This window comes from Lepeophtheirus salmonis, chromosome 1, assembly GCF_016086655.4.
Source record: "Lepeophtheirus salmonis chromosome 1, UVic_Lsal_1.4, whole genome shotgun sequence".
Taxonomy (NCBI): Eukaryota; Metazoa; Arthropoda; class Copepoda; order Siphonostomatoida; family Caligidae; genus Lepeophtheirus; species Lepeophtheirus salmonis.
Window position 1 is genome coordinate 29,569,707 of NC_052131.2, and position 28,000 is coordinate 29,597,706.

General features: G+C 30.3%; 1 protein-coding gene across 2 annotated transcripts in view; it reads right to left on the reverse strand.

Annotated features, from left to right (window-relative positions):
* Positions 1–28,000, reverse strand: part of LOC121127151 (FMRFamide receptor) — a 176,322-nt gene that overhangs the window by 32,334 nt on the left and 115,988 nt on the right. For both annotated transcript variants that reach the window (XM_071890686.1, XM_040722505.2), the window contains exon 4: positions 10,757–10,858. In XM_071890686.1, coding sequence (XP_071746787.1) covers positions 10,757–10,858 — 102 coding nt within the window. The remainder of the gene's footprint in view (positions 1–10,756; positions 10,859–28,000) is intronic.

Consider the following 28,000-nt stretch of genomic DNA (forward strand, 5'->3'; position numbering starts at 1 on the left):
GAATTTTTTTGTGAAAAGCAATGGATTTTTGGATTTTTTTTTGAAAAAAGTTATAATTATTTTTCATAAAATTCAACACTTGAATTTTTTTTTAACAACATTAGAATTTTTAAATAAAAAAAAATCAATATTTTAAATACAATTTTTCAAATTTTTCCAAAAAAAATTCAATTTTTTGTATACAACTCTGAATTTTTGGAAAAAATTTTCAAAAGTTTTAATTTGGAAATTTGTTTAATAAAATCAAATATTTGAAATTTCTTCAAAATATTTTATAATCTTGCGGACGCCCCTAGACTCCACAAAGTTGCCATCCAGGCGTGGAGAGGAACTAAAAAGTCTTATATTTCACACGTGTCGCAAGAATCCAAAATGGAATCCTTATTCTTTAATAGTTCTTGAAACTCGTGCATCATTACAATCATTCAATCCAAGACAAAATATCTTTTACTCTAATGTATTGAATGTGTATTATTTTGCTATAAAATCATAAGCACTCGTCATCAAAAAAAGAATAAAGATTTCTTGACAGGTGGAATGGAATTCAAAAAAAGATCTTGTTAAGTCGTCTTTCCCAGGCCTCGAATCATAAAAGTCTCCGTGATAAAGTCTCAAATCTTTGATGTATTCAATTACCAAGAAACATCATTATTATTATAGGTTTAAACATAGGTTGTTAGTCTATACTATAATCCTCGCCTACTTTTATTAGTTGACTATGTGAAATAATAAAATTTAAATAATTCCACAAATAGTTTTTTCCTTGCTGAATTAAATAAAGGGAACATAGTAATTTGGGAATATTATCGTTCAAAGATATTTTTTTTCATTTTAGGCTGGATAATGTTTAAAAACAACTCTTTTCTTTATAAGGTATTCATAATGCATAGTGATGAAGAAATTTAAGATTAAATCATAGCTTAAATAAGGGCTGTCAAAAAGTATTAATATCATAAGGTATTGCGAGACCTATCAATATATATATAGTTGTTAATATTAATTGAGAATATCGATAAAGATTGAAACCGGTTATTACATGGAGTTATTGAAAATAAGTGACCACATATACATTTTCATGAGACGTCATTTTTGATGAGCCAGCCAACTGATGACGCTAATTACTAATTAGTAAAATCAACAATATATGAAAATAGACTCCGATTATTTTCATCATGGAAAATCTAAATGCTAATTATTTACGTAAATAAAATACTAAGTGAGTTAAATGTATACAAAAAATGGGTCTAAGGAAGTCGTTGTTCCCAAAAAATAGGGTAATTATTCATTACACTTATGATCTACTCTTTGTTTTTTATATTCGTGGTGACATCCCCTTTTATGGAAATTCTATAGACGCTCGCTCCTCCTTTGACTGACATTAAAGATCCAAAAAGAAATACTCAAAGAATACGAGATCTAAACAGCAAAGAACCAATTTATATTTATTATATTTATAAAACACAAGAAGAATATAATGGATTATTGAATAATCTATCTTCGTTGGAAAATTAATTATTGAAGGTTCATTGTACATTGTTTGGATTTCTCACCTCATTCAAAACAGGAGGGTGTAATTTTTGTTGTTGTCTTGATGCATACACAAGAAACTTAATTAATTTTTTGTATATCTTCCTGTTTAGGTACTAAAGACACAATATGTAAATCCCTTCATATATCATGTATGATAGTAACCCTTTTATGACTGCTGGATAACGTTATATCCGTGATGAAGGCTGAAAGGCTTAAGAAGGAAGAATCTTTTTTTTATGTAATGAGCGTTATTCAATATGAGACAAATTTTTCATCTCTATAAACTTTAATATATCTCTATGGATGCAGGCGAACAGGAAAGGGAAAAAATTACAGATCCCTTCAGTACCAATCTATCTACTGAGCAATATGATAAATCAACTATAAATTGTATTATATACTATGCAAAGGAGCAAGAGATATGACCCAAATGCTGGAGTTCTCTCTTGGTTGGGAGCTACCCATCAAAGAACGTCTTGGCCTCACGGAAGTGGAAGCAATCTCTGCAGAAATTGCAACAGATGTCCTCCGTTCTAACCCACTAATAAATAAGATGGTCGAACATAATTTTCGTGTAAAATTTGGAAAATTTAGAGGTGTTTAAAACCCTTTAAGTACCTCTCTGGATGAGAGCTTCTTTACTGTCTACTTCTGAAATTAAAAGGTTTTTAAAAAGCCAACCATGTCCCTTTTCTTGGATACCTGGAGAGGAGATAAATAAGAAGAGAGTTTCGCAGTTTTTATTGGATACATTTAAGGTCAAGAAGTGATGAGTTTTTAGGTTGTTATAGTGGAAAAGAAGAATACTTTATTAACCCCATCATAACATAGGCATAGCAAATTATATAAGCGAAGAGGGCCTAAGGAGACATAACCTCCGAGGTGTTATCCCCTCTATCGAATCATATAGCAAAGTGTTGAAGGGACTCAGACGACTTATTTTATTTTTGTTTTCTCTTTAAGATGATTTAAATTTTTGTGTTTTTAATTGTTCTACATTGGTTGGATTTCTAATATGTTTCGATATATGCATTTAAATTTGTTTTATAAATTATAACCTGAGTTAGTGTACAAAATGTGTTGTAAATAAAGCTATGCCGTTAGACCCAAAAAAAAAAAATATCAAATCAAAGTTACAGTTGACCCTTCATACTACTTTTTATCAGTGCGGATATGTTTTTGTTATTTACCGGTTTGTCATTAGCTCGGTACATGGTTACTCAGAATCGATAAAATGAAAACTCGCATTGCAAATAATACTGTAAGGGATCGGAATCAGAAGGATGATAAAATCGGACTCAATAAAACCTTAGAAGTGTCTCATACTTTGAAAGATTCTGCACCTTTCCCAGCAGAATTGGCTTTCCACTTTTTTTATTATCAATAAAGATATTATTTAGTTTTTCATCACTTTCAATCAATTATTATGTGCATATTTTAGTAAAAATAATAGTTTTGTTCCTTCTTTTCAAGTTTATTAGCTTTAATATAATTTAGCATTATTAAAGTTGTTCTTAATATTTTTAGAATTTGATACATATAGTATTATTAGGTCTTCAATTATACTTTGTGTATACAAATATGTTATATGTATCATGTCTACTTTTAAGTAAATGAAATTTAATTGATAATTATAATTTATTTATTATTTTTCTAATCATTTTGTTACATTTTTACTTTTTTCTTAAATATAACTACTTATATTAATAAACTCTTATGGAAAACATTTATTTATTATCGGTATTTAATTAATTTGTGTGAAGATACTAGATCTTCATAAGTATAATATTATAATATGGTTACAAACAATTTAGTTATTTAGAAGATGATTCCCCACTCAATAAGTATTAGAATTGTAATGACATTCAGATATTCCTATATAAACGTACAAAAGTTATGAACTCACTTTTTGTACCACCTAATCACTTAACAGTTCCCAAGAACTATTTAGGCAGATAATCCTCTTAGAGTAAGAGATAAAGCAGAGTTGACTTAACGAGGGATGAACTCGTGAATTTCAATAAAGGAGCTGTGGATGGAGGAGGATACCTTTTTTTTTTTTGCTCCTTATTGGGGCTTTGATCCGATTATTATGTCGCTTGTAGAAGTATGGGATAATTCCATAGAAGATCTGGAGTAAGGGATGTATTCCTGAGCATAAAGGCGATGATTGGCGAGGTGATAAGTAACTATGATATACTTCGATGGTAAAGAATATCTGTATTGTGAACGATCCTTGCAATGTGTACACTGAAGTTGAAGAGAAGATCTGAGATGAGAAGGTGTGTTCCAACTTGTACAGATATCCCCATGGGGAAATATGAATTCATTGAAAGACAAAGAGTGGATGGGTATCCATATATCCCAATGCTCTCTTGGAACGATCCATTTAAATCCTCATAAATTAAATTTATTGACACACAGCTCCAAATCTTCCCTTTCCCCACCTCCCATTAATCCCAATAACTTGAATCAATACTTCCTGACTTCACATTATATTTATTATCAATCACAATCTTAATCTACTATCAGATAGACAATTTGATATATCGTTGATACATTTAATGCATTATTTAAAGAAATATATATTTAAAAATATATACATCTCCAAGGATTTTTGTTCCATTTTGAAGTGATACCATTTTTTATGGGTATGTACTAGGAAATAGTCAACATTATCATGATATTCCTTCCCATTTAAATCCCAATTTCATGACGTCATGTCTCTTAAAAGGAAGATTGAGTCAATCGAAGAAGATACTTCCAACTTAATCATCCATCTCTAGAGATGTTCGAATTCAGAATCAGAATTCCACGAGGGACAACGGGAGGAGTATTCTTCCGAAGAAAACTACCAGACCTCATAAGGGAATAGGGTGAAATTCTTCCTTGGGAATGAGATACCAGGATCAAAACAATACAGCAATCCATTCACGATGAGTAGAGCCTTATAATATTTCAAAATGAGATTAATCAAAAATACAAAAGAGAACAAATATTCTTAAAGATGCATATTTTCAAATAATTGTACATTAAATATTTTCCTGTAATATAAGCTATGATATTCCTCATAAATATTTTGTATGAATAAGAACGTCGTTTTTCATCATTTTTCATCTTAAAAATGGAAATATGTGGAGTTCAGAATAAATAAAACTGAATCAATAAAAAACACTTTTTACTCATAAAAATCCCTTTTACATAAGTTTTATTTTTTCTAATTTTAATTTTTGGATTGTTTTAAGAGTAAAAAGTGAATTTAAATGATAATAGTCCCGAATTACTATAATTCTAGATATTTCAGAATTCAGACGACTGAGAGAAAAATTAAGATGAGTGTTCCCCTGTGTTATATATGAGTATATATATTTATAAGTCAGCCTCTTTTGTTATCACACATGGAATTCAATACGTTCAGGCACACCAATCAGAAACTTAGCAATTATATGCATAAAATAATCAAGCATGTTGCTTATATAATATTTTGATTGGGCCTCCAAGGTCGTTAAGAGTCCGTTTTTTAAATCGAAATAAAAAACTCATTTTCATTATTTCTATATATCTCTCTTCTCCTTCTGTCTCTTTTCTTCTACCTTCATTCTTTGTTTCTCTTCCTCTCTATTCAGCCCTGCAACACGGGCACCTTCTGTTAGTAATGCATATATATAAGTAATCATTGCTATTGGTGGAATTGTCAGGGCTGATGCGGATTCTGAGAACTGATTCCAATACATCAAAGATCGCCAATTCTCACTGATTCCAATTCATTGGTACACTCCTAGTCAATAGTTCACTTTATTATAATTATCATGAAATGGATGCTACTAAGACAAAATCCTCCGATACAAGGTAATGAATTTAAGTTTTAAGTATTAAGTATAAATATAGAATCGAAAATTTCAAAAACTTCATTTTCATACATAACATAACATATATAATTCCTTGGATTATAAAAAAGTTAAAGCAATGCTTTTCCATAAAATAGAGCTTCTCAAAATATTATCATCATAACAAACTCAATGCAAAAGTTATGGAGTAATGTAAGGACTAAAGAAAAGGAATGGAAATAATTTTTAATTTATTTTATTGAATGAGTGGATAAGGTCAAATCTATTTTTAATTCTAACAGGACTCCAACCCACCTTTCACTCCCTAGGAATAATGATTGGTTATTATATATTTTATTTTATTTTCCATAACTACAGGGTTGAACTTATCAAGTGCTACACATTTTTTTTTCTTTCAATTTTTCAAAAGTAAAAGTGAAACGAGAAGCTTTTTATGAAATTTATTTTACAGAATCAAAAGAAAATTGTGCTCGGAACAACTTCCATTCAATATGAGATCCATCAGCTCTAATAACTGCCTCAATATTAGGCCTAAATTGCTTGCAGACCTGGCTTTGGAGTCAGACTCGAGCTTGGTCAACTCCTTCTTGGTGCAAGCCTCTAGAGATTGGATACTCCTGTAAAGAGTAGCTCACACCCTCTCCTCTAGACGCGTCCAGATGAAGTAGTCCAAGGGGTTCGCGTCTGGAGAGGAGAGCAGACACAGGTTGAGGTCCCCAAATTCCAGAAAGTTGTCTCTCAGAAAGGCATGGGTATTTGCAGTGCAATGAAATGGAGCTCTGTCATGTGTGAGAACAAAATTGTCCACGAACTTTTATCTAGCCCAAAGGAGGAGTTTCTTATGCAGATGTTTGATGTAAGAATCTGCATTTAGCTGTTCATTCATTTCAACAAAAATGGGAGGGAAAACTCGACAATGCCCAAGGCTGGATTATTTATTCTGAAGACATGCTTCACTCAAGCTGAGACATTGTCTGAATGTTCGGTTTTAATATAGGGGCTGCCATACTTATTTATGCATCAACGGTGATTTTTTTTTCATCCGAAAATAACAAAACTTTGCCCAAATTTTTGTTGGGCTTGAGACAATTTACGATCTTTTTTTACTCTTGCCAACTGTCTCAGCTTGCTTTGTTCAGTGATAAGTTGTACTCCTTAGTGAATTTGCACCAATGCCATTCCAGATTGAAAATAATAAAATGAGTACCACAAGATAAGATCAACCCTGTACCTACTATTGGACGATAATTTTGGTCTTATTCAATGAAAATTGAATAATTCCTTTGCTTATAATATAAGCTCTTTTACCTAGATTTCCATAAAAGGTACGAAGGATTAGTGCCGGGACTTCAAGCAAGTATCATTAGCCAACTTTTACCACTTTTGTGAATATTAAAAATATATATATTATTATTAAGATTATGATGTATACCAACTGAGTGATACATATATATATATCTTACATATTCAATAATAAATCATAAAGCATTATATGGATTATAAAAGATGCTTATTATTATAATTATAATTTTATTAAAGGAACATTTACAACTTCCTTTTAAAGATAATTTATACCATTTGAGAAAAAGTAATACAGGATAAATAGTATTTTTTTTAATAAGATTAATATTTTTCGACAATATATATTACAAAAATCAAGTAAAACTCGGCATGATTCGTAAGCCTTACCTTCTCAATAAATAAGATCTAATTGCGAATTAGAACGAAAAAATCAAAATGAGAAATGTAATAAGTGTGTTAAATGGGTCCTAAATTATTTATTAAGGTTCTTTGGGATCAATTATTCGTTGCTCCTGGCTGGATGAAATATTTTGCAAATTTCTGATTGAATCCGTTTTAATATTGTAGTAATTATTTAAATCATATGCGTGCATACAAGCAATAAACTACGTACATTATTCTAAAGGAGCACTTAAAGGATATTATTCATTGATATGGCAAACACCTTTGTGAGGTATCATTGCAACTCATATTCAAGCATGTGGCTAAGACTAAACCATACCTTAAATAGGTTTGGAAGATTAAGAAAGTACCTATGATGAACTTGAATTATATCATCAGAAATCCATTCATCTAGACTATCCTCCTTTGATTGCAAAACTGCTAAGAAGTATTCTCAAGTAATTGTAAAATAGTTTAATCCACAGTCTCTTTCTCAAAGATTTTCTTTTTCCTCAATTTGACAGAATTTTGGTAATAGTAAAATAAAGCCATGATAGTAATATACACAATCACATATCAAAGCCAACCGATCCTTATTTCTTCTAAAGAGTAAAATTAAATCCTTTTATTCTTCAACTCATATTCCAAAGAAACATTTAACGTCAAAAAATGCAAACTTAGGGGGGGGGTTTCTTTTTTTTTATTTTGTTGAAATGTCTGGATCTACGTTCCTATTGATTAAAAAAATTACAATTTGTAAAGTGTGAGCAACATTGAACGACGTTTAGAGGTAGCTCGACGGCCTCAAAGTCTTGAAAATTGCTAATTTTTTATTAAATTGACTTCTTCTTCAATTATTATGAAAACAGTTTAAAGGATACACATTTTTATAGTTTTAATTTTTTTCAAGATGATTTAATTTACTGTAAGACACATTGTTGTTGTTCTAAGAAAAAAAAATATAATATTTATTATATAATAAGATAGTTGAAGAGAAAACTATTACATATAGGTATAAGGTGTTACGTGAAACTTTTTTTTATTTTCCTTCTGAAAAACAAGATTCTTTTTTTATTGTATTGCATCTTAATTTGGGATGTTAAATTATACCAAGTACCCTCTATGAAGCATAATGTCTAATATGAACATTTGAATTACTTTTGGTTACCATTTAAGCTGTTTTTATATTAGTAGAATCAGTCAAAAGTAAGTGCAAAGACCTTAATGAGTTTCCTCATAACCATAGTACTATTCGTAGTAAAATAATTGAATATAGATGAAAGAAATAAAAAAAATATAAAATTTTTTAAAAGTTGATCCAAAATTGGGGTAAAGTAATTAAAATTATAAGAAATCCCTTGAAATTATTGATGCTCTTCAAGTTGTCAATAACCAATTAAAACGAGGAAAGGTACTTATTAAAGAAAATATTGGGTCGTTAACAATTGACCCAAACGCAGCTTCAGTTCTAATTACAAGTTGTTGAAGAGTATAGAACATGTTTGATAGAATAGAAATCATTATTTTTATAAATATAAATTAGTTTAATTTAATAATGTTATAAAGTAATAAAACATATATTACACAAAGCAAAATAAATAAATATTCAGGGTAATTGAGTATCACACTTTTATTTTTAAAGTTATAATTATAAAAAACCTCTCTAAACATACAATTTTCCAATTGTATTCAAACAATTGTCACTCTAAAACTCTAACAATTAAACCAAATGAAAATATGTCATGAAATTTTGATATTTTGTAAGAAAAAAAGAGAAAATATAAAAACATGTCGCGCAATATTTTTCTCTTTAACTATTTTGTATTATAACTCAAATAAAAAATATTTTCTCGATACACAACATTAACATATCTTAGAGTAAAAAATGTAGAAAATAAAAAATTGTATGATAATTGAGAAAAGAAATCACTTTTTTTGAAAAAAAGGGCAATTTAAAAAAACATTGAGGCCATTGAGCTACCTCTTAATATTTTCAATTTCGCTCAAACTTTTCCTATTGTATTTTCTTTTTAGAACAGATTTTGACCCGGCGCATTTGACATTTGAACAAAATGAAAAATAAGTAACACCTTAATATGAGGTTATCATTTTTAATACCAAATAAGTAATAATGAACAATGTAGTCGAAGGAATTTTTAGACTGAAACAACATATGACTCCACCTTTTTCTATAATAGCCCTTGAGTAAATGATATTGATCAGGAGCGTGTGCAGGATTAATTTTTGGAGGGTATTTTGTATAGAAGAGACAAAAAACTATTTGTTTATTACATTTAAAAGGCTTTCTAATAATTTTCAATAATTTTATATAACGTTGACGCTAAAAAAATATTTGATGGGAGCTACAGCCCCTCCCGCCTACTCCTTGCTTATGCCCCTATTGATACTCATCAGTTATGAGTATCAAATACCATCATCAGTCCAAGAAGCTCACTAATTCGTTGTCAATAGTGCATTACCAAACTGAAAATATATATTATCCGCAAAGTGGTGTGGCAGTTTGTAGTTTATGACATTTGTGCATAAGCTTTTTCATATAATTACATATTATAATTCAAGGAGTTGTATTATTTTACATCAACACAGCACCACTCTCTGTAGCTTTGTTTAAAAAAAAATTGCTCACTGTATTGTGATTTTAAATAAATGCTTTAAATGCCGACCCTACTGCTATTGAAAATTTTAAAGATTATTTCCGTATTTTATGGCTGAAACTACATTAATATAAGTGGATTTTAGTCGGTGGACGTTCTTAAATTTTGTTAGATTGTGTAATCTCTCTAGAAAGTTTTGTCAAAATCAGTTCATAACTTCTTTGTAATCCTGCATACAAAGGGAGGCTATTAAAAAACATTTGTTCAACTTTGTTGGTGTATTTAATAAGTAGAGCAATAGCAGTTCCCATAGTTATTTACAATATAGTTTAACTAATTAAAAGTTTTGTGTTAATAAGCTCCAAACTCTTATTTTAATCTTGGTTCTCCAATAAGTAATTATCTACTATCAGGAAACAAGGAAATATTCGATTAAAGCGCAAATTTATTTGTTTTTTAGATTATGAATTCATAAAAAATGTAATATACTTTTGTATGAATTATGCTGTGCTAGGGAATACACCTCGTAATAAACGCCATATTTTGTATAAAAATATACCGAAGAGTAAATATGGACCTAATCTAAGGGCAATTTTATTTAATGAATGTCAATTGTATAATATAATATTGATTTTTGTAAAACTTTTAATAAAATCGGTTAGGGAATAAAGTCACAGCTTTGCTTGAACTGGGACTTTTTTTTGTTTATTTTCCTCAACAAAGCAGGACTTCGGACAATATTGGTCACTTAAGGATCACAAAGCTTTAGGACAATAATGCTCAGTAAGTTCTGATCATCCTACTTGACATATTTTCTGAACTGAGTCAATTAGTGCATCGGACCGTTTAAGTCAATAATGCATTTCTATTTTAACACTTGAACTACACAAAAGGGCAGAATGTTTTTTTTTCTTCTTGATTAATAGAAGACGTTGTCGTAAGGACGAAACATTCTCACAAGAATTACTCTGCATTGGTGTGTGTTTGTATTAATAACAGTTAGAAGGGGAATGGGATAAGGCGAAAGAAAATTGCAAACGTTTAAAAGAACAACCCTATATCAAAGAAATTTTTCCTTACCTAATATAAGTAGAATTACGACGAAGATCAGTCGCGTTGACTTGGGATATGTTTGCCTGTGTCTTTGGATCATAAACAGTGGTTCGTGTGATTTCAAAAAATCTATAAACAAGCAAAAGAAATAAAGAATAGTTATATATATATACATACATTCAAAGAACAGTAAGATGTAGGGAATTGTTTTCGTTATCTGGCTTTTATTGTGCATGAGTGTTTGTTATTTATTTTTAAAAAAATATGTTTTTTGAACTCATTTATCAATTAATATATGTTTTTGAACTCATTTATCGATTAATATATGTTTTTATGCGTTTGATTTACCAGCATTTATATTTGATTGAAAAGATATTCTGGTTATGAAATAAAATACGTAGTTTAAAAAAAAATAGAAAGTCGTTAATAAATATGAAAATCATGAAAATGTTTATCATTAATCATAGTGCTATTGCTTCTAAAAATCTACGTACATCTATGTAATACTATTGATTAATTAATTTCTTAATTAGTAAGGGTCAAGTGGCCTTCAATAACAGACCTGACGACTCAAAACAATCAATTAGTCCTTAGCTCTTCAAAAAAACAAAAACAAAAAAACCTATTATTTTGAGTTACTAAAGCTTATGAACATAAATATTACTTAAAGTCTACTTTTCAACGTTAAGCAACCCTGATGCTGTATATACGTAGTTTACCATTTGTTTTAAGGGAAAGGGGGTGGGGGGGGATACAAACTGTATTGAGTTACATACTAAATATAAATACATTAAGCCAGGTAAAATCACAGACTTTTTGACAACGAAAAAATATACTAAACTTATGTAAGAATAAAAATGAGTTCAACATTGAGGCTTTATAACAGACTTCTTTATTGATATATTATCTCTATATTTTTCTTTGGCTGCTACCATGGACTACAACCTAAAGGCGTTGCAGCACTTCTTGATAAAGCCCTCAGACATAACGCTTGACAGAGGCCTTGAGGTCACCTAAATTGACTAAACTAGAGCACTGTTTATGTTTGATTTTATTAGGGTCTTTTATTGATGTATATCATAATTAAAATGTTAAAATCAAATTCAATTTTAGCCCAACTTTTTAGACACAAGAGCATCTTTTAATTACTCTATAAAAAATAATTTTTAATTTCTGGCACATAACCCCCCTCCCTCTACCCCAATAATTACTTTTTTACCCAGTAATTTTTTATCTATTTTCTAATTAATAAGAAGAAAATGGCGAATGGCGTGATTATAAAAAGCCTTTTTATGCACAAAGCAATAGTTGAATAACTTTTTGAGTTGACAAAGTACAGTTTTAAGGTCATCTAAAAGGTCAAAGGTCACAATAAGGTCAAGTTAACAAAGGTCAACTTCTAAATTTATATTTTTGCGTTTGGATTAGGGTGTCCAATTTTTAGAATTACCTGTCAGTTCAATCTTTTGTTGTATTTTAATGAAAAAGTTATGTTTCTTAAGTTTCAGTCTCCAATGGTCAATTTTTGACCTCTATAGCTATTTGGAAATGACTATTTTTCAGCAACATTCCTTCTTTGTAAAGGGATTCAAAAGTTTCAATTTGAAAGTAATTTTGCTGAAATTCATAATTTTGAATTTTAAAGTTATGTCGTTGAATTTCAAAAGTTTCCTTTTTTTCAGTGATACATAAGAATATAATCCTTATTTTTCAATTTGAATAAGAACAAAGTGTAACCAAACGAAATACTTTGGATACTCAAATTAAAAAAAATGGCTAAAATTTTATATTTAATTGGCTAATTTTCATTAATTAATACCACTCCTTAAGTTAAATAATATCATATTACAAATAATTATGTTTGTATTTATTTTTGAACCCTCTAAAGACTTAAGTACTTATCCCAATACAAATATTTTTTTTTCTCTTCAAAATCTTATTATTCTTCTATTATTATGGAGAATAAAACATACATAGATTGAAATAAGTATTGAATATGGTCATCGAAAACAGAAAGTAACATGGATTTCAAATTGAACCTTGGATATAAAAGAGGCAAATAGAAAAGAAAAACCAAATAATTATAAATTTTGTTTCTTTAAAAAAAAAAAGTAATAATAATTATAATAATTTGCTTCAACAAATTTAATTTTTTGTAAATAGCTTTGAATTTTTGATTTTTTTTTTTCAAAAAAAATAATATTTTGAAATTGAATTCACATACATAAATTCAAAAAAAGTAGGACGGATCCGTCTGAAATTTAGTAAATAGTATATAGTAACTATATATGTTGTTGATATATATATGATATTGTTTTGAATTTTTTAAACATTAAGAGGCTATTTTTCTCTTAAATAAAACTTTTCTATATCTGACTCCTGCTCTCTGTCACTACACTCTTCTTTTCCCCCCTTTGTCACTTGTATTTAACCAACATCATTTCTCCCGAAAAGTAGGCTATAGGGGCGCCAAAAGATTCAAAAGAAGCCTTGCAACTGAGGAAATGGGTTTCTTTCATTTTTGTTGTCAAAAGTGGCCCTTCTAAGATTCTTTCAACCCACTTTTTTTGATAGCTCTCTGGATAGTCTAGTGTGAAACACCAAGATCACCATGGGGCCTCGTGGAGTTAAGGGGATTGGTCTGGGCACCTCCAGGTCCATTTTGGCCCTTTTGAGAGATCTCTTCTTCCTCTCCAACGTTTCTGACTGGCTGACGGAGTAGACAGTGGTCTGGGAGACGTCCAACTGCTTGGAGTGGGTAACGGTAATTTGTCAATCGTGTTCAAGTGTCATTTTCACGACTTGTATCTAAGCTAGAGAGCTCACATTTGTTTTCTTTTTTTGTTGCGTGACTAATTGTTTAGCTTAAACACATGGAAATATGAATTAACTTCAATCACTCAACCTTCTTTTATTGTTTAATTAGTATGTTCTGATTTCAATAGACAAGTCGGTATTTAGTTGTTACATAGTTTAATGATTAATTACTCATCTTAAATATACATCTTATCAACAAAACATATCAATCAAAGTATTCATATAACTATATTATTGACAAATCCCTTTTGACTAATTGTAAATAACATCAATATATTCGAGCTAACGGAAATATAAAATCAAAATTATCATGTGGTTAGTAATTTGATTATAGCAAGATATTTATTTATTGTTAGTGTTGAAGATAGGTGTAGCTAAATAGATCAAGTTGGTATTGCTGGTGTGAGCCATTTTAGGAGAGGCATAAGTGAACAAGTTTTATGTCAATGAAAACCCTTTTTTAGTAATTATAAATTAAAATACTGAACTATTGTATGTTAAATTGGGACAAACAAAGAAAATAATATCAACTTTACACTCTATCATAAAATATAAGTGTATTGCTTCGTTTTATTATGTAACATACCCTTAAATATATTATAAATATGTTATTACGTCATTTTACAATCTTGTTTCGATAGTGTAGACAAAAGAACTATAATAATGGAAATACAAAATTAATTATCCTACTTTTCTCGACCCTAATTGATAAAAAAAAATTGTTCAAATTTAGACATTTCTTATAGATTTTCAACACGTATTAATTTGATTGTATTCAACTATCCCTCTTTATCTTTGTCATCATTTAGTATTAAATGCAGGCGTTAGGTCCTTTGGTATACTTAAGGCCATTTAATGTAGTTTTATCATGTTTTATTGTACATTTGTTCATTTTTGGAGTTTCATCAAGATTTATTGGACATTTACTCATTTTATGTAGAAAAAATTTCAACTTTGAATTATTAAGCAAGTCATTACGTCAGTAAAAACGCTCTATAGGAACATTCAGAAATAATTGAATTTTTTTTTAATCACATTTAGTCGTACCAATGTGATTTACTTTTAAGATAGCTTAAAATCGTAAGCTGCAAGTTTAAATTTCAGTCCAGTTGGTACTACCAATTGAAATATCAAAAAAGTCGAGTTTATACATTAAAAAACAGTAAGAAAAATGACAAAAAGCGGATTGCAATCCCAGCGCTCCTACACGCGGAATTGTCCCAAAACCCCAGTGGGAAGCAGACTCATACCCCATGAGTACAATTTACAATGTTTCCCAGGCTTAGATATATTATAAATCGTCTTTTGGGACAATTCCACAGGGAGGAGCTTTACTATCCTAATCTTCTTCTTGTACTATGGCCTCATGGTTGCCACTAACACAATGTTTTTCTTATCAATCGACAGCTAATTATGTGTTACACAACATTGCTTATAGGAAAATTATAAAAAAATGACTCTTAACCTCTTCAAATTTTCATAATAGAGATGAGTAAATAATAACGGTTGGCCTAGTATGTGTATAAATGTGACGTTACAATCAAACATATTATATTAATTTTACACTTTTTCTATAAAGTTAAGACAAAGGACCCTTTGGTCCCCAATGTCCCAGCACCACTGCTGCTATTGGTAAGGAGTAAATGCAATTACAGCTTTAAAAAAAACATCTGTTATAACGACTACGTTGTGAGATCCAGACTTTCTTCATTTATGTGTACTTATATGTAGTGTACAAATTAAAATTTATGTACAAGTTATAATTTATACGAGCCAATTTTAAAATTCCAATTTCTTCGTCTCATTATATTCTATTTAGTTACATCATAAATTATTATTTAATTTTTTATTATGTATTTAACAGTCTAATTTTTGATAAAGAATATCAAAAATTACTGTATCAATACAAAGTGGAAACTTATAACTTGCAGCAGCATTACTAAATTACAAAAAACGTGATTTTTAAGGAATTAACAAAAGACAACACAATAACAATTTATGAAATGTATAAATACTATATTTCACTATAAGTAAAAATTACTACAAGTTTGGGGTTTCCCACTAGTGTTGTGGCAGCCCCTATTTAGTACCAAGAACTGCGGTCCAGTCTAGCTTGGTCTCATCCACTCCAGTCCATTCCCACTTTTCGGTCCTTAAATATGGTATAATTGATCCTTATAACGTCAATGAGAGTGTTTTTACTCTTTTTAACTATTCCATTATATAATTAAATATATTATATAACTAACTAACTATATAATATATTTGTATTATATGCTGTTATCGTGAAAAACATAATATTTTTGCAAGATATGTGCAATAATCTTAATAAATACTCCACATATCATATTTGCCCTAATAAACCATCGATATTTTTATGAAAAATTCCAAGGAACGATAGTTAAAGATCGGGCCGAAGGACCGGTCTTTGGACTGGACTAGGCCGAATAAATAAGGCTCAAAACAACACAATTTCCCACTCTGTATATAAACTATCCATGGAATAATTAATTATTTGCTTCGAAAGCAAGCTTTTAATGTGTGTCTCAAAATTTGGTACATTGAAAACTATGTGGATCATATTGATAACACTGCAACCCTATTTATAAAGTTATGCTTTGTTTTAGAAGCTTTCTATTTGTGCAATTTTGTATGGAAATATTACTATTTATATTATCTGCAATATATAAAGTCAAATTCGAATAAGATAAACTTTCTCTTGAAAAATAAACTTTTCAACCCATAAACGTTTGTGTAACATTTCTACAGAAATGTTATTGTTATAATAAGGATTTGAAAATCATAGATTTAAAGACAAATTATGCCCCGTACCGTTAAACTAAGTAACAAGGATTTAAAGTTAATTTTCTTTAATAGTAAATCTTGTTTACAAAAATATAAATTATACTCATAATTTAAAAAAAAAAAGAAGAGTACTTTTATAATTGGGAATACTACACCAAAATGGCTCCACTAATCATATTTATATTTTTATGAGATATAGTCAATAAACATATGTATTATCAACAAATATATTTAAGTGCTTATTTAATTTACTTGTACTATACGTGGATAGCTGATCCTTATTGAATTGTCAACTACTCAAAGTGTTCCAAGTGTTCTAGGAATTAAATATTATTTTTCTGTGACTTTTTCCGTACAACAATATAATAAAGTATACTTGAATAGCTCCTCTCTATTCTACAAAGTACAAATATTACATTGCCAAGATACTGAAGTAGAGATAAGATCATACAATGCCATTCTTAACAATAACAGCATACGCAAGGATAAACAAAATATAAAAGTAAAAGTAGAGCTATTAAAGTATTTCATCTACGTTAGTTCCTTGGGTGTGTTTACCCACCACAAAGAATGAAATATCTTGAGTATACCATTCTTTCGCACTACTTTCTATGACAATACTTAATATAACATGTAAAGGGCGTTAAGATCCAATCGGCACTTGCGAGTACGGGCGATTTTCCTATGATACAGCTGCCCAATGATGTATTTTTCCCCCCGACCAAAACGTTCCTGTATCAACAAACTTTAGTTACATTAAAGCATGAATTACTTAACATTTGGATATACACAAGCCACGTAATCTCATTATTAGAACTTTTAAAATAAGTAATTCTTCTATTTAATAACAATTGTTGAAGAGACGAATTAATTTTTGATAAAAAGTGATGAATCACTTTACGCATGATAGGGACTTATCCTATCATCAATTGAACCCCCTCATTTTTTATTTATATAATCAATCATGAAATTCTGGATCGTTTGGTGAAAGATTTGTCGGACAATCTCACTTTTTGGGGGTGAAACTTGAAAGAGTTCTCCAAAAGCAATGATCAAGTATGATTCAATTCTGTCGAGGAAAGAGCTAATTTTGTTATACAAGACTTCCTTTTAGATCTAACTTATAATTGCAGATCACCTTTAATAGTTAGTATGGAGGAAGGACCTCTTATTAAACATCATCGAAGCAAGACATTTTTTGAAGGAATATGAATAACATAGTTATGAGATTGTCAGTTCCTTCGTGGTTCCTCATATTTCTATTGTATTGGAAACGAGCGTCTCTTCATGAACCTGTTTTCATCTATACATATCCCTTGTCTAATACTTTGTAAATAGTATTTCTGATTTGATTTACTAGATGTCCATGTTTGTGGTTCATTTTTGAAGCGTTTATTATCGAGGATGCCTCATCCTCCCCCTTACATATATATACATATAGACGATATCTGCTTGAATATGTACCTTTAACCTCAGGAAATTTAAACTTATATTATGGATATAGAACCTAAGTATGGGTTATTCGACATGTTAAGCATGAATTAGTCAATATTTTGCTTATATTAATGCAACAAATCGTTATTATTGCAAATACTCAAACGAAAGACACGGCATATAATGAAGTTGGGGTGACATCTATTTCATTTCAAATTGATTCTGAGGATTTATTGTGACAACAAGTTCAACTTTTACTTCTGAATATTTATGTATTACATTATGTTTAGATATGAGAGCTATGAATCTTTAATTGGGACATTTCGTGATTACATTTATCACGCAATGTAGAGTGATTCACTAATCCAGTGACAAATAAATTATTTCTTGTTCACATCTATAATTATTATTTTTATTTGAAAACCCTATCAAGTATTGCTTGGAAATAAATTGAGCTAGATCCGAAATAATAATTGTATATAAGCACTCATCTAATATCAGTGAAATAAAAATATATTATTTCCATGTTTGATGTTTGAACTTTATGCGAAAAAGTTTTTAATTTATAATTATTGAGTCTTCGATAAGATATTTTACCAGTGTAGCACAAGGTATCACAATTTGAAGACATATTTCAGGTTTAGGAAAAATAATCATCATATCGGAAAAATAATATTTATTTATAGCTAATTTACGATAAAAGAATATATTAATATTATTTATTGAATCAAAACAGAAATACTTCAAATAGAGAGGTTATGTGATTTTAAAAGCGAATAGTTTATCTAGATAGTAAGTAATATATGGTTTAAGCATCACGACTATACCTGCTCCAAACATAAATAAGTTTAAATTTAGAAAAGAGGAACGGTATTGCACCGCGACGAGGTCTTTTGTCCACTTCAACATACAAATAGTCTCAAATATAACTGGTGTCGCAATCGTGGGTCTGAAGTGGCTAAGTGAGTACTGCTATGACTTCATAAGGAAGGAAATATGGCCCCCAACAGTCCGAATGTTGATCCAATGGATTATATTGTCTGAGATTACGTTAAATCCAAAACAAGGAACTACCTCGTCAACGCCTTTTTTTTTTCTTGCCCAGATACGGTCCAATATTCAATTGGAGGCTGATAAATCAAATGAGCTCTTCTTTAACATTCCTATGTAAAATTCAAGCCAGCTTTGAAGTAAATCCATTGAAAAATATGGCCTCAGTGACAATTCAAAGATTTTTGAAAAATGTGCCGATTTGATCTTAACACTGTACTTGTACCGATTTTGTTTTACAGCGGTTTACAATTATTAATTAATTATAAAATAATGAAACCTTGACAATTTCATTTCATGGCTAATAATTAACAATTTATGTTTTTAAATTAGAGTAACATAAATTGTAATTATGCAATCATAAGTGAACGGCACTCAAAATTCTGGAGTGGGAGTGCGTTCGCCATTTTAGAAGAACGATAAAATCGCTCAAATATTTGATCATTCATATAAATTTGTATTAATTTTTCCGTTTCTACCTCTTATGAGATATCATCAAAAAATTTGAGAATGAAATAATAATTTTAAAGATTGCAAGAAAAGACGATTGAAGTTATGTCTCAAGATAAGGTAGAATATGTTTTCGCATACTGTATCTGTGGCTATCTGCTATCTTTGGTCGGCGAGTTTGCCTTTCATCTAGCAGGCTACTTAAATAATAATAATCTAATGTAAGTTCTCTCATAGACACTGCCAGCTCCTTTGTGTATGGAGATTACGTTGAAAGATGAATCTTTCTTTTTGCAAATTCATTTCCCAACTGAAAGACGATTTTCTTATATGTTTATTTAGTAAATTAACATTTAGATCTCAAAATCTCACACAAACACAAGTGTTCAAGTTCAAACTAATTATTAGGCTTAACTGGATGATGGTTCACAAAACCTCGTAAATAGTAAACCCTAAGACAGTGGTTACTTAAGCAATTTTAATTAAACTAATTATTGGGATTATTATTTGCTATTGCAAAAATGTAAGGTTGTCACAAATCGCACAGCATACCTGAACTTGCCTCAAGACACATTTTCTGGGAACTACAACAATAGTATCTAATTCGCATGTGGTAATGTGAATTCTATTAATTTAGTAATTATTATAAGTAATTTGAATATTTTGCAGAATTGCCGTTAGATCTTATCATGTACAAATGTTACCTGCTCATTTATACACTGAGAAAGTATTTTTTAAAGGTGGTTAATTATTAAAGGATAGATGCCAGAGTTTAAAATTTAAAAACTTTGAAAAAAAAGTAATGTTTGTGATTAAATCAAATATTTCATAGTTAAAAAATTGCATTAATCATTTTACGGATTTTTGTTAAATATAATTTTAGATCTTTAAGTTTTAATTATTCTTGTAACTTTTTTCTCTTCGTTTTTTTCGAATAAATATCATATATATACATTTTAGGAGTTTAATTGCAATTATAAAGAGTTGTCAAATTTAAATACTCATATACGACTGAAAAAATGAGCGCTGCTCATTTTTAATTGAGTGGGAGTGCGCTCATTGTTTAAAAAAAATGAGTGGGGGTGAGACACGCTCACCAAATTAATAGCTGAGCTGGAGTGTGCTAGGGATTGCTTGAGCGGACTAGTGCTCTGAAATTATGATTACCAAATATTGCAGCATTAATAATCTTAAAGTATATTTATTATTTTTTTCAGCAATGTGCCCGTGGAGCAAAGTGGTAATTGTGCATAATAAATGTGTGTTTTTTTTCTTCAATTTTTATGAATAACTATAGATTTTAGAAGCTTGCTTCCATAATTTTTTTTATTTGAAATTAAATTTTGGAAAAAGATTCCAAAAATGAAGCTGTGATAATCCTCATTATCTAATCTAAGCACTCATGACTGAGCTACGCACAATATTTATTTTTCACCAAATCTAACTTGAGTAGACTTGCATCTATAATAAGTATAAATATAGGATTTAACCATGGAACACTGACATCGGTCCTTGGATCAATTTTATTGGTGAACAATTTTACATATAGGTTATTTATTGATATAAAGGTGTGTAATGAAAATAGTAGAATATTATCTATCACCAGTAGAAACAACTATTGGCGGCAATGGATTCACTCTCTCCACCTCCAGAGATTATAGGTCTTGCCATAAAAACATAATTTATGGTTATTTTTTGTAACACTTTTACGAAATTTGTTATTCACCAGGATGACGGCACAAGTTACGGATCGATTTTGATCAAACTTGGTATAAAGGTCATATATGATCACAGTAAAAAGCCATTCAATTTTGAGAGGTCAAGGTAACACAAAAAATGTAAGAAATGCATAATCAACCATAACCATTGAACAAATTGAAATATATAACTCAATTTGTTTTTAGGCAGAGTTGTTGAGCTCTATCGACTGGGCCTCTATACCACCTTTGAGAATACTTGTTATAAAACATTTTTTCAAAGGGATTTTATCAGTTTTGATTGTTGAAATATTTAAAAAAAAGGATTACCATAGCCTAAAAAACGTTGTTGAAAGCCATAATTGAATAATACATATATCTTCATATATTTATCAACATATAAGCCATAAATCTATTAGATACTCAAATAAAAACTCCCCCTTCCCCCTTATATATTTTTACACTTTTTTCCCGCTATTATTGAATAAAGAGATATGACTCTCCCGCCCCCCTTTCTCCTTACATCTTGAGCTGTACAATTTATTGAAAGGAAAGATATAAATTTGTATATTACAGGGTGGATAGTTGAAATCTGGCTATTTATAATAGAGAGAATGCAAAAAACTACTAAAAAGGAAACCCATCAGCTAACAAGATGTGTGCATTAACCCCCCTCTCCAAAAAAAAAATTACCAAGACCAATCAAAAAATGCCCTCACAAAAGACAATACCGCTACTCTGTTTTGCCCAAACACACAGCAACAGAGATATAAATCTTGCCTCATCAAGAAGGCTGTACAGAAGAGCCCAAACAAACCCATGCTAGCTCATGCCTAATACTTCAACATTTCTGAATGTACCATCCTTAATGCCGTCAAGAAGACAGGGAGGGGAGAGTTTGATAATGTTGGAGCGTCTGTTATTGACACAGCTTTATTAAGCTCTAAGGCTGATAGCATTATCACATTGTGTTGTAGCCACAGTTTACCGGGAAAAGTTTTCGAATCTAGAAGCATTCAAGGTTTCCATTGAGGACCATAGGAGCTCTTGAAGATTTAATTACATTATTACCTCCTGTCAGAGTTTCTTGCGGCGTATCTGGGCCATAATCAAAGCTGATGGAGGCTTGAAGATTACAAATGCCTATATATGTGTCATTATCTCTACATAGTTTATTCAATGTAGTTTCTCTAATCACTAGTTTTCGAAATGAAAATTCCAGATTATAATTGTCTAGTTTTTGATTACGCACCCGGCTTGTATAATGTATATGGACATAATGTATTGCTTCTAATAAGATTTGACTCACAAAGGACTCTCTAAAAAAGATTCTTAAGTTTGTAGTAGTGATGAGAAGCTATGTGATGATTGTTGAAATCATCGTGATTGTAAATAAAAAACAAAGGTATATCTTTGTAAGTTTGATAGACGACATATCTGCTGACAAAGGCTTCCATAAGCCTTGATCGCTAGTACGTTTGAATTTTCAAAATAGAAGGGAACTTTTTATTGTAGATGTAATAGGGTCGCATTTACACAGGTATGAGAGAACGCTCATTCCAAAGAGGAAAAATATCAAGATATACAAAAGTGGTCGGAAAAGTTTCCGACTTGACAAAGATACAATATATTCTTTCTGAATTTTCATTTTTAAACGTGGTCTCCTTGTAACTTTAACCAATTCTCCCAGCGAAGCTCCTATCTCCATCATCCTCTCAAATAAAACTTGGCTTTTCTCCCTGCAAAATAATTGTTCACCAGACACTTTTTTTTTTGTTAAACAACTCCGAGTTAGATTTACTTTATATGTGTCAAGTTTTAATACAACAAGCTTAAGTCGGCCTGCTATTGTTTGAATCTATTTAAAGGTTACACTTTCAAAGACAAATATTTAAAGACAGCTCCATACACACATATTTTGTCCATTTTCAGAAAAACACTTACATCAGCCACTAAAACGTGCTACCATCCTCAGGTTGTAGTTTGGAAACTTTTCAGACCACCTTTTTATGTTCCAAAGTTTGTCATTTCATCATGTTAAGAATTGTTAGGATGGGTTTGGAGAAGAGCCATAAAGATTAATATTAAATGTACAACTTGGCCCTCCCTCACTTATTTCAAATTCCAACTATGAACTCAACAGCTTTGTATGTAGTCATTGAATACGATAATAACATAATAGTGGCTTGAGTAAAGATTTGAAAATAGTGAAAATCCTCTAAATAATGTAAATTAAATAAAAAAAGACTATATGTTGATAAGTTTAAGTGTAGAATATCTACAGCACGGTTTTACGTCACTATCATAAAAAAGTATACTGTAATGCGTTGTCAGCCCTCAATATTTCCGATTATTTATCACTAGTCAGTGTTCTAAACATTGATTGGTTGAACTTTAATTAGTTATAGTTGTTAATCTCTGAGGATTTGCCAACATAAAAATGAAACATAGGTCCATAGAATTAGCTAGCTACCAACTGATTTTGTAGAGGTGAAATCCTTGAACCGTCGGAAGACTAACTAAGGCTTTTTTTATGTCGTTTATTCTAGGCGAACACATTTATTTTTGTTCCTAGGCCATACTTGATAAAACTGTCTTTGATCTAGCATAATGGAGCAATTGTCTATTTTAAATCTTTTGCTGTGGACAACACAGATAGATACGTAAGCAAATCGGCGAAAATAGTTGGTACTGTATCTAACTTTAGTTTACAACGCTTTAAATCTATATTTTTGTTACCGTTAGATTCTATTCAGGGGAATGATTGCGAGATACAATAAAGATAACGTCGTCAAAGACAAATTTATCTACTCGATATATAAATTAGCATCATCCTTGCCCAATAATACGTTTGATTTTTGAAAGTAGTCTGGAATAATTAGGGATGTAAAAATGTTCAAAATCTTCGTGAGTGTAAATCCAAAAGAAAATTTTATTTTAGCAACTTGGATAGACGATATTTCTTCTGACATAAATCTCTATAAAACTATAGTCCTCCTTGCTTTCTAATACGTTTGAACTTTTAAAATAGCAAGTTTAATAGAAATACAAGATTATACCATAACGCGTTTACGACTGATGGTTGACTTCCACCACGCTTTTAATAGTGACGTCATAGACTATGATTGGTTTTGTTTTTTGTTTACTCTTTCGATCGTAAAAAAGAAGAAAAAATCTACATTCTAAATTTGACAAAGACTTTATTACATTAAAAGACATTCAATCCCATTGAAGATCTTCCACGTGGTAATGAAGCATATGAATTTGAGTCTCAGTTTCTTAAGAGGGACTAGGAGAATCACAAATGGTAACTTCTTAACTGACAGTTTCATTGCACGAATACGTTATTCAGTTTCAAAATGGAGAGTAGGTATTATCGTAACAATAAAAATTATATAATATATTTATTGTAAAATGTAAATCAAATATAATATCATACTCCAGGGATACTAAACTTCTCACTCTTGGCCCACAACCTAGTTCCAGTTCTTAATTTTGGCCTATTTGTTAGTTAGCGTTTGCTACCTTTTATATTTTCTATGACGTCAAAATAGTTCTATCTTGCCTAGCAGTCAGTACGATACATCAAATTGAAAATTCTAGCAAGTCCAATTTAATGATGGTCTAACCTTGTATTTCTATAAACCTTGCAAAATAGGGAAAATAATTAATAAGAGTATTAATAACTTGATGATTACCCGCATGTACTTTTATAAAAATACATGCTCATGAAGGTTTCGACAACTTTCACACCCTTAATGAAGTTAAAGTCAATTTTTTTACTAACTCAGTTCTTTAACTCTCGTTCACAAAAAAAGAAGAACAACCCTTAATGGGTCGTCCGATTGTTAATTTTTAAGTTAGGTCAGTAACTATATTAGTAGTACTGTATTGAGTCTAATGAAACTGAATAAATATTGAAATATAATTTATTATTGAGTAATTCAGAATTTAAATTTAAAAGAAAAAAATATCTAATAAAATTTTTAGCTTAAATAATCAAATTTCAAGCTATTCATACAAAACTATATTTACTCCTCGTTTTAACTGACGTCATAAATTGTTTAATAATTGAAGGAGTCTCTATCCGGGGGCTCAGAGTTTATAAAATTGAATTTTTAAAATTAATCTTGATGGAACGTCATTAGTTTTACAGCTAAAAAAGTATAAACACTGGCATTCAGTTCTACTTGATGTTATTCATAAAAACGGATATTTAAATAAAAGTTATATGTGAAAAAAATAGGTGTTAAATGTTTATTTTTTTTCGATTCGGGATTATGCAAGATTAATAGAAAATAATATCATACTCTACTCTTTTCTAAAATATCGAAATAAGATATTATAACATATTTTTAATACATTTTCGCATCAGATATATGTATAATAAGGCTAGACATTAGAGGATATATTTTTAATAGACCGTAAGGTGTGTGTTTGTTGGTCCCATTTTGGCATACAATACTCTATTTTCCTAAATAAAAAAGATAAGTGGTTCATTATTACTCATGATATTATTTCATTAGTACAATACTTGGTTATTTAGGCCCCCAAGTAACTTGCCCTTATAACGAACCAACAAATCCTCAGTGGACCACTCAATTATCCATGAGCTCACGCACTTTAGACTAAGATGTCCCCTCGTCCAGAATTTTAAGAATAGAGATAAAATTTTTGTTTAATTAAAAAAAACCGTTCAGGGTCTAACTACAAATAGTCTTCGCTCGTCTATGTCATCATTTTTTTAGGGATCTAAATATGATTTATACTCTCCCTCATTAGCCTTAAAGTCTTTCCAAAATGACTTTTTCGATGATTTTGGGTGATTCACATGATTCAATGTGAAAAAAAAAGACATATATGATAAAATATATAAAAAGTATTATGCAAATATAATCATATTTTAGTTTAAAGTATCAAGATTGCCTAGTACAATGAAGGTAGAAAGAAACAACTAGATGCGTGGATGGCAATACTAAAATGGTATAATCCTATCTTTCAATTTTACCCATTTACCCATTTCTTTGAAAAAAGTATATAAATTTTTTTGAAAGATTATTCTTTCTTTTTTGATAGTTTTTCTAATACCAATTTGATAATCAGAATGGTATACCTATTATATATTTTCTTTTCGCTGTCTCTGCTAATTGGTCAATGACTTTCCATCGATCCTATGTAAAAGCTTACATTCTCACAAGGATAAATTAAATTTACAAAAGCTACAACCGTTTCTTTTCTTATATTATAGAGGCAGTTAATCGACAAAAAATGCATTCCAATACACTATTAATCATCATACAAAATTGTTATAAATGACTCAAAATAACATTATTCAAGTATTAAAAAAAAAAAAAAAAAAACACACAATCTATCAATGTATGGGCAGAAAAAGATGGTACGAAAATATGTCAATGAAATTTGTATTAACATAACCATGTATACATGGTTCTCCATCATGCCCCTGCAATGACCTACACTCATTCATAAAAGACATGAAATATCGTTTTTTCATGCCTGGAATATCAATTACCGATAATTAAGTATTTATCAGAGAAGCAGAAGTTTTTTCATGATAGTTTAACAAATGAAGAAAACCTTATTAAAGAATACAAACATTTTATTTTTTTAACTTTAGAGTAGGAAGAACTGAGCCTTTAAATATTGACTGTAATATGGTCTCTGCTCTTTCTTTCAGTAAAAAAGTCATTATACCAGTAAGCAAAATGTTACTTTTCAAAAAATATTTTTAAATTTCATAGTTAATCCTAGCAGAGCATGATTTAGACAGGAATTACTCCAATATCAATCTTCTATTCTACTCTTAGTTAGTCCGACTTGCCCTGATAACTCACCAACAAAACCTCAGTGGAACACTCAATTATCCTTAAGCTCACGCAATTCAGAATAAGATGTTTCCTACTCCAGAACTTTAAGAATAAGGATAAAAGCCTTTGATTAATAAAAAAACCTGTTCAAGTTGCAACTGTAAATAGTCTTATGCTTGTCTAATTATATTTTTTTTAACTATACATTTGATCACTGGGTGGTTTATTGAAATCTGAGCACATACTAATTCTATAATTAATGGAGGTTGAGCGATTGAAATTAATTTTTATTTCGATATATTACAGCATAAACAATTACAAAAAAAAAATAATCTTGAGCTTTCTAGCTTACGTATAAGTCGAGAAAATACAGTGGAACGTAATCGATGAATTTCCATTCGCGCACTCCATGCATTTGGGTGTCTCCAGAACCACCGTCTACGCCGTTAGCAACTCTGAAATATTTGAGCAGAAGAAGGGCTCTGTCAAAAAGGCCAAACTGGACCTGGTGGAGAATAGGAAAATAGCCCAGGCCAATCCCCTCAAGTCTATGAGGGCCCATGCAAGAGATCTGGGAGTTCCACTCAAGACTATCAAAAAGGGGTTAGAAAAAGCGTTGTGAGGGTGGAGAGTCCACTTTTGATATCATCTATTAAAGAAACCATCTCTTCGTTGCAAAACTCTTTTGAATGAGTCTTTTAAGGTCTTTATAACTCTTTCTTCACAATTTTGGCACCCCTACAGTCCTGATGCCAACCCTCTTTAACTACACCTTTCGAGTGCATGTCGAGGTAACACCCTCAAAGCCACTTTAGCCAACACTGGGGCTACATTAAAGAGGACTACGTATGCAGCGAGTTACAGCCGTTCCGCGGTCTAGAAGCCATCATTGCGGATACATTAGGGAGGCTACATTAATGATTGAGAAAGCTCAGACACACATTTTTTTATTGTATAAATTTTGTTGAAATTTTATTGTTAATTAATGAATTATATCTTGCTGAAATTTAAAATTCAGAGTGTTCCGATTTTAATGGACCAGTCGGTATAAAGTGTGGCCACATGGGTTTTGCCTAAAAATGACGGAGATTTATAAACATAAGTCTTTTTTGGACTCAAACTAGAAAGTAGGATCTAAAAGGGAGTAATTCTGGTCCATCTCCTTGCTTGAAACTGAGTGGCACTTGTGTTCA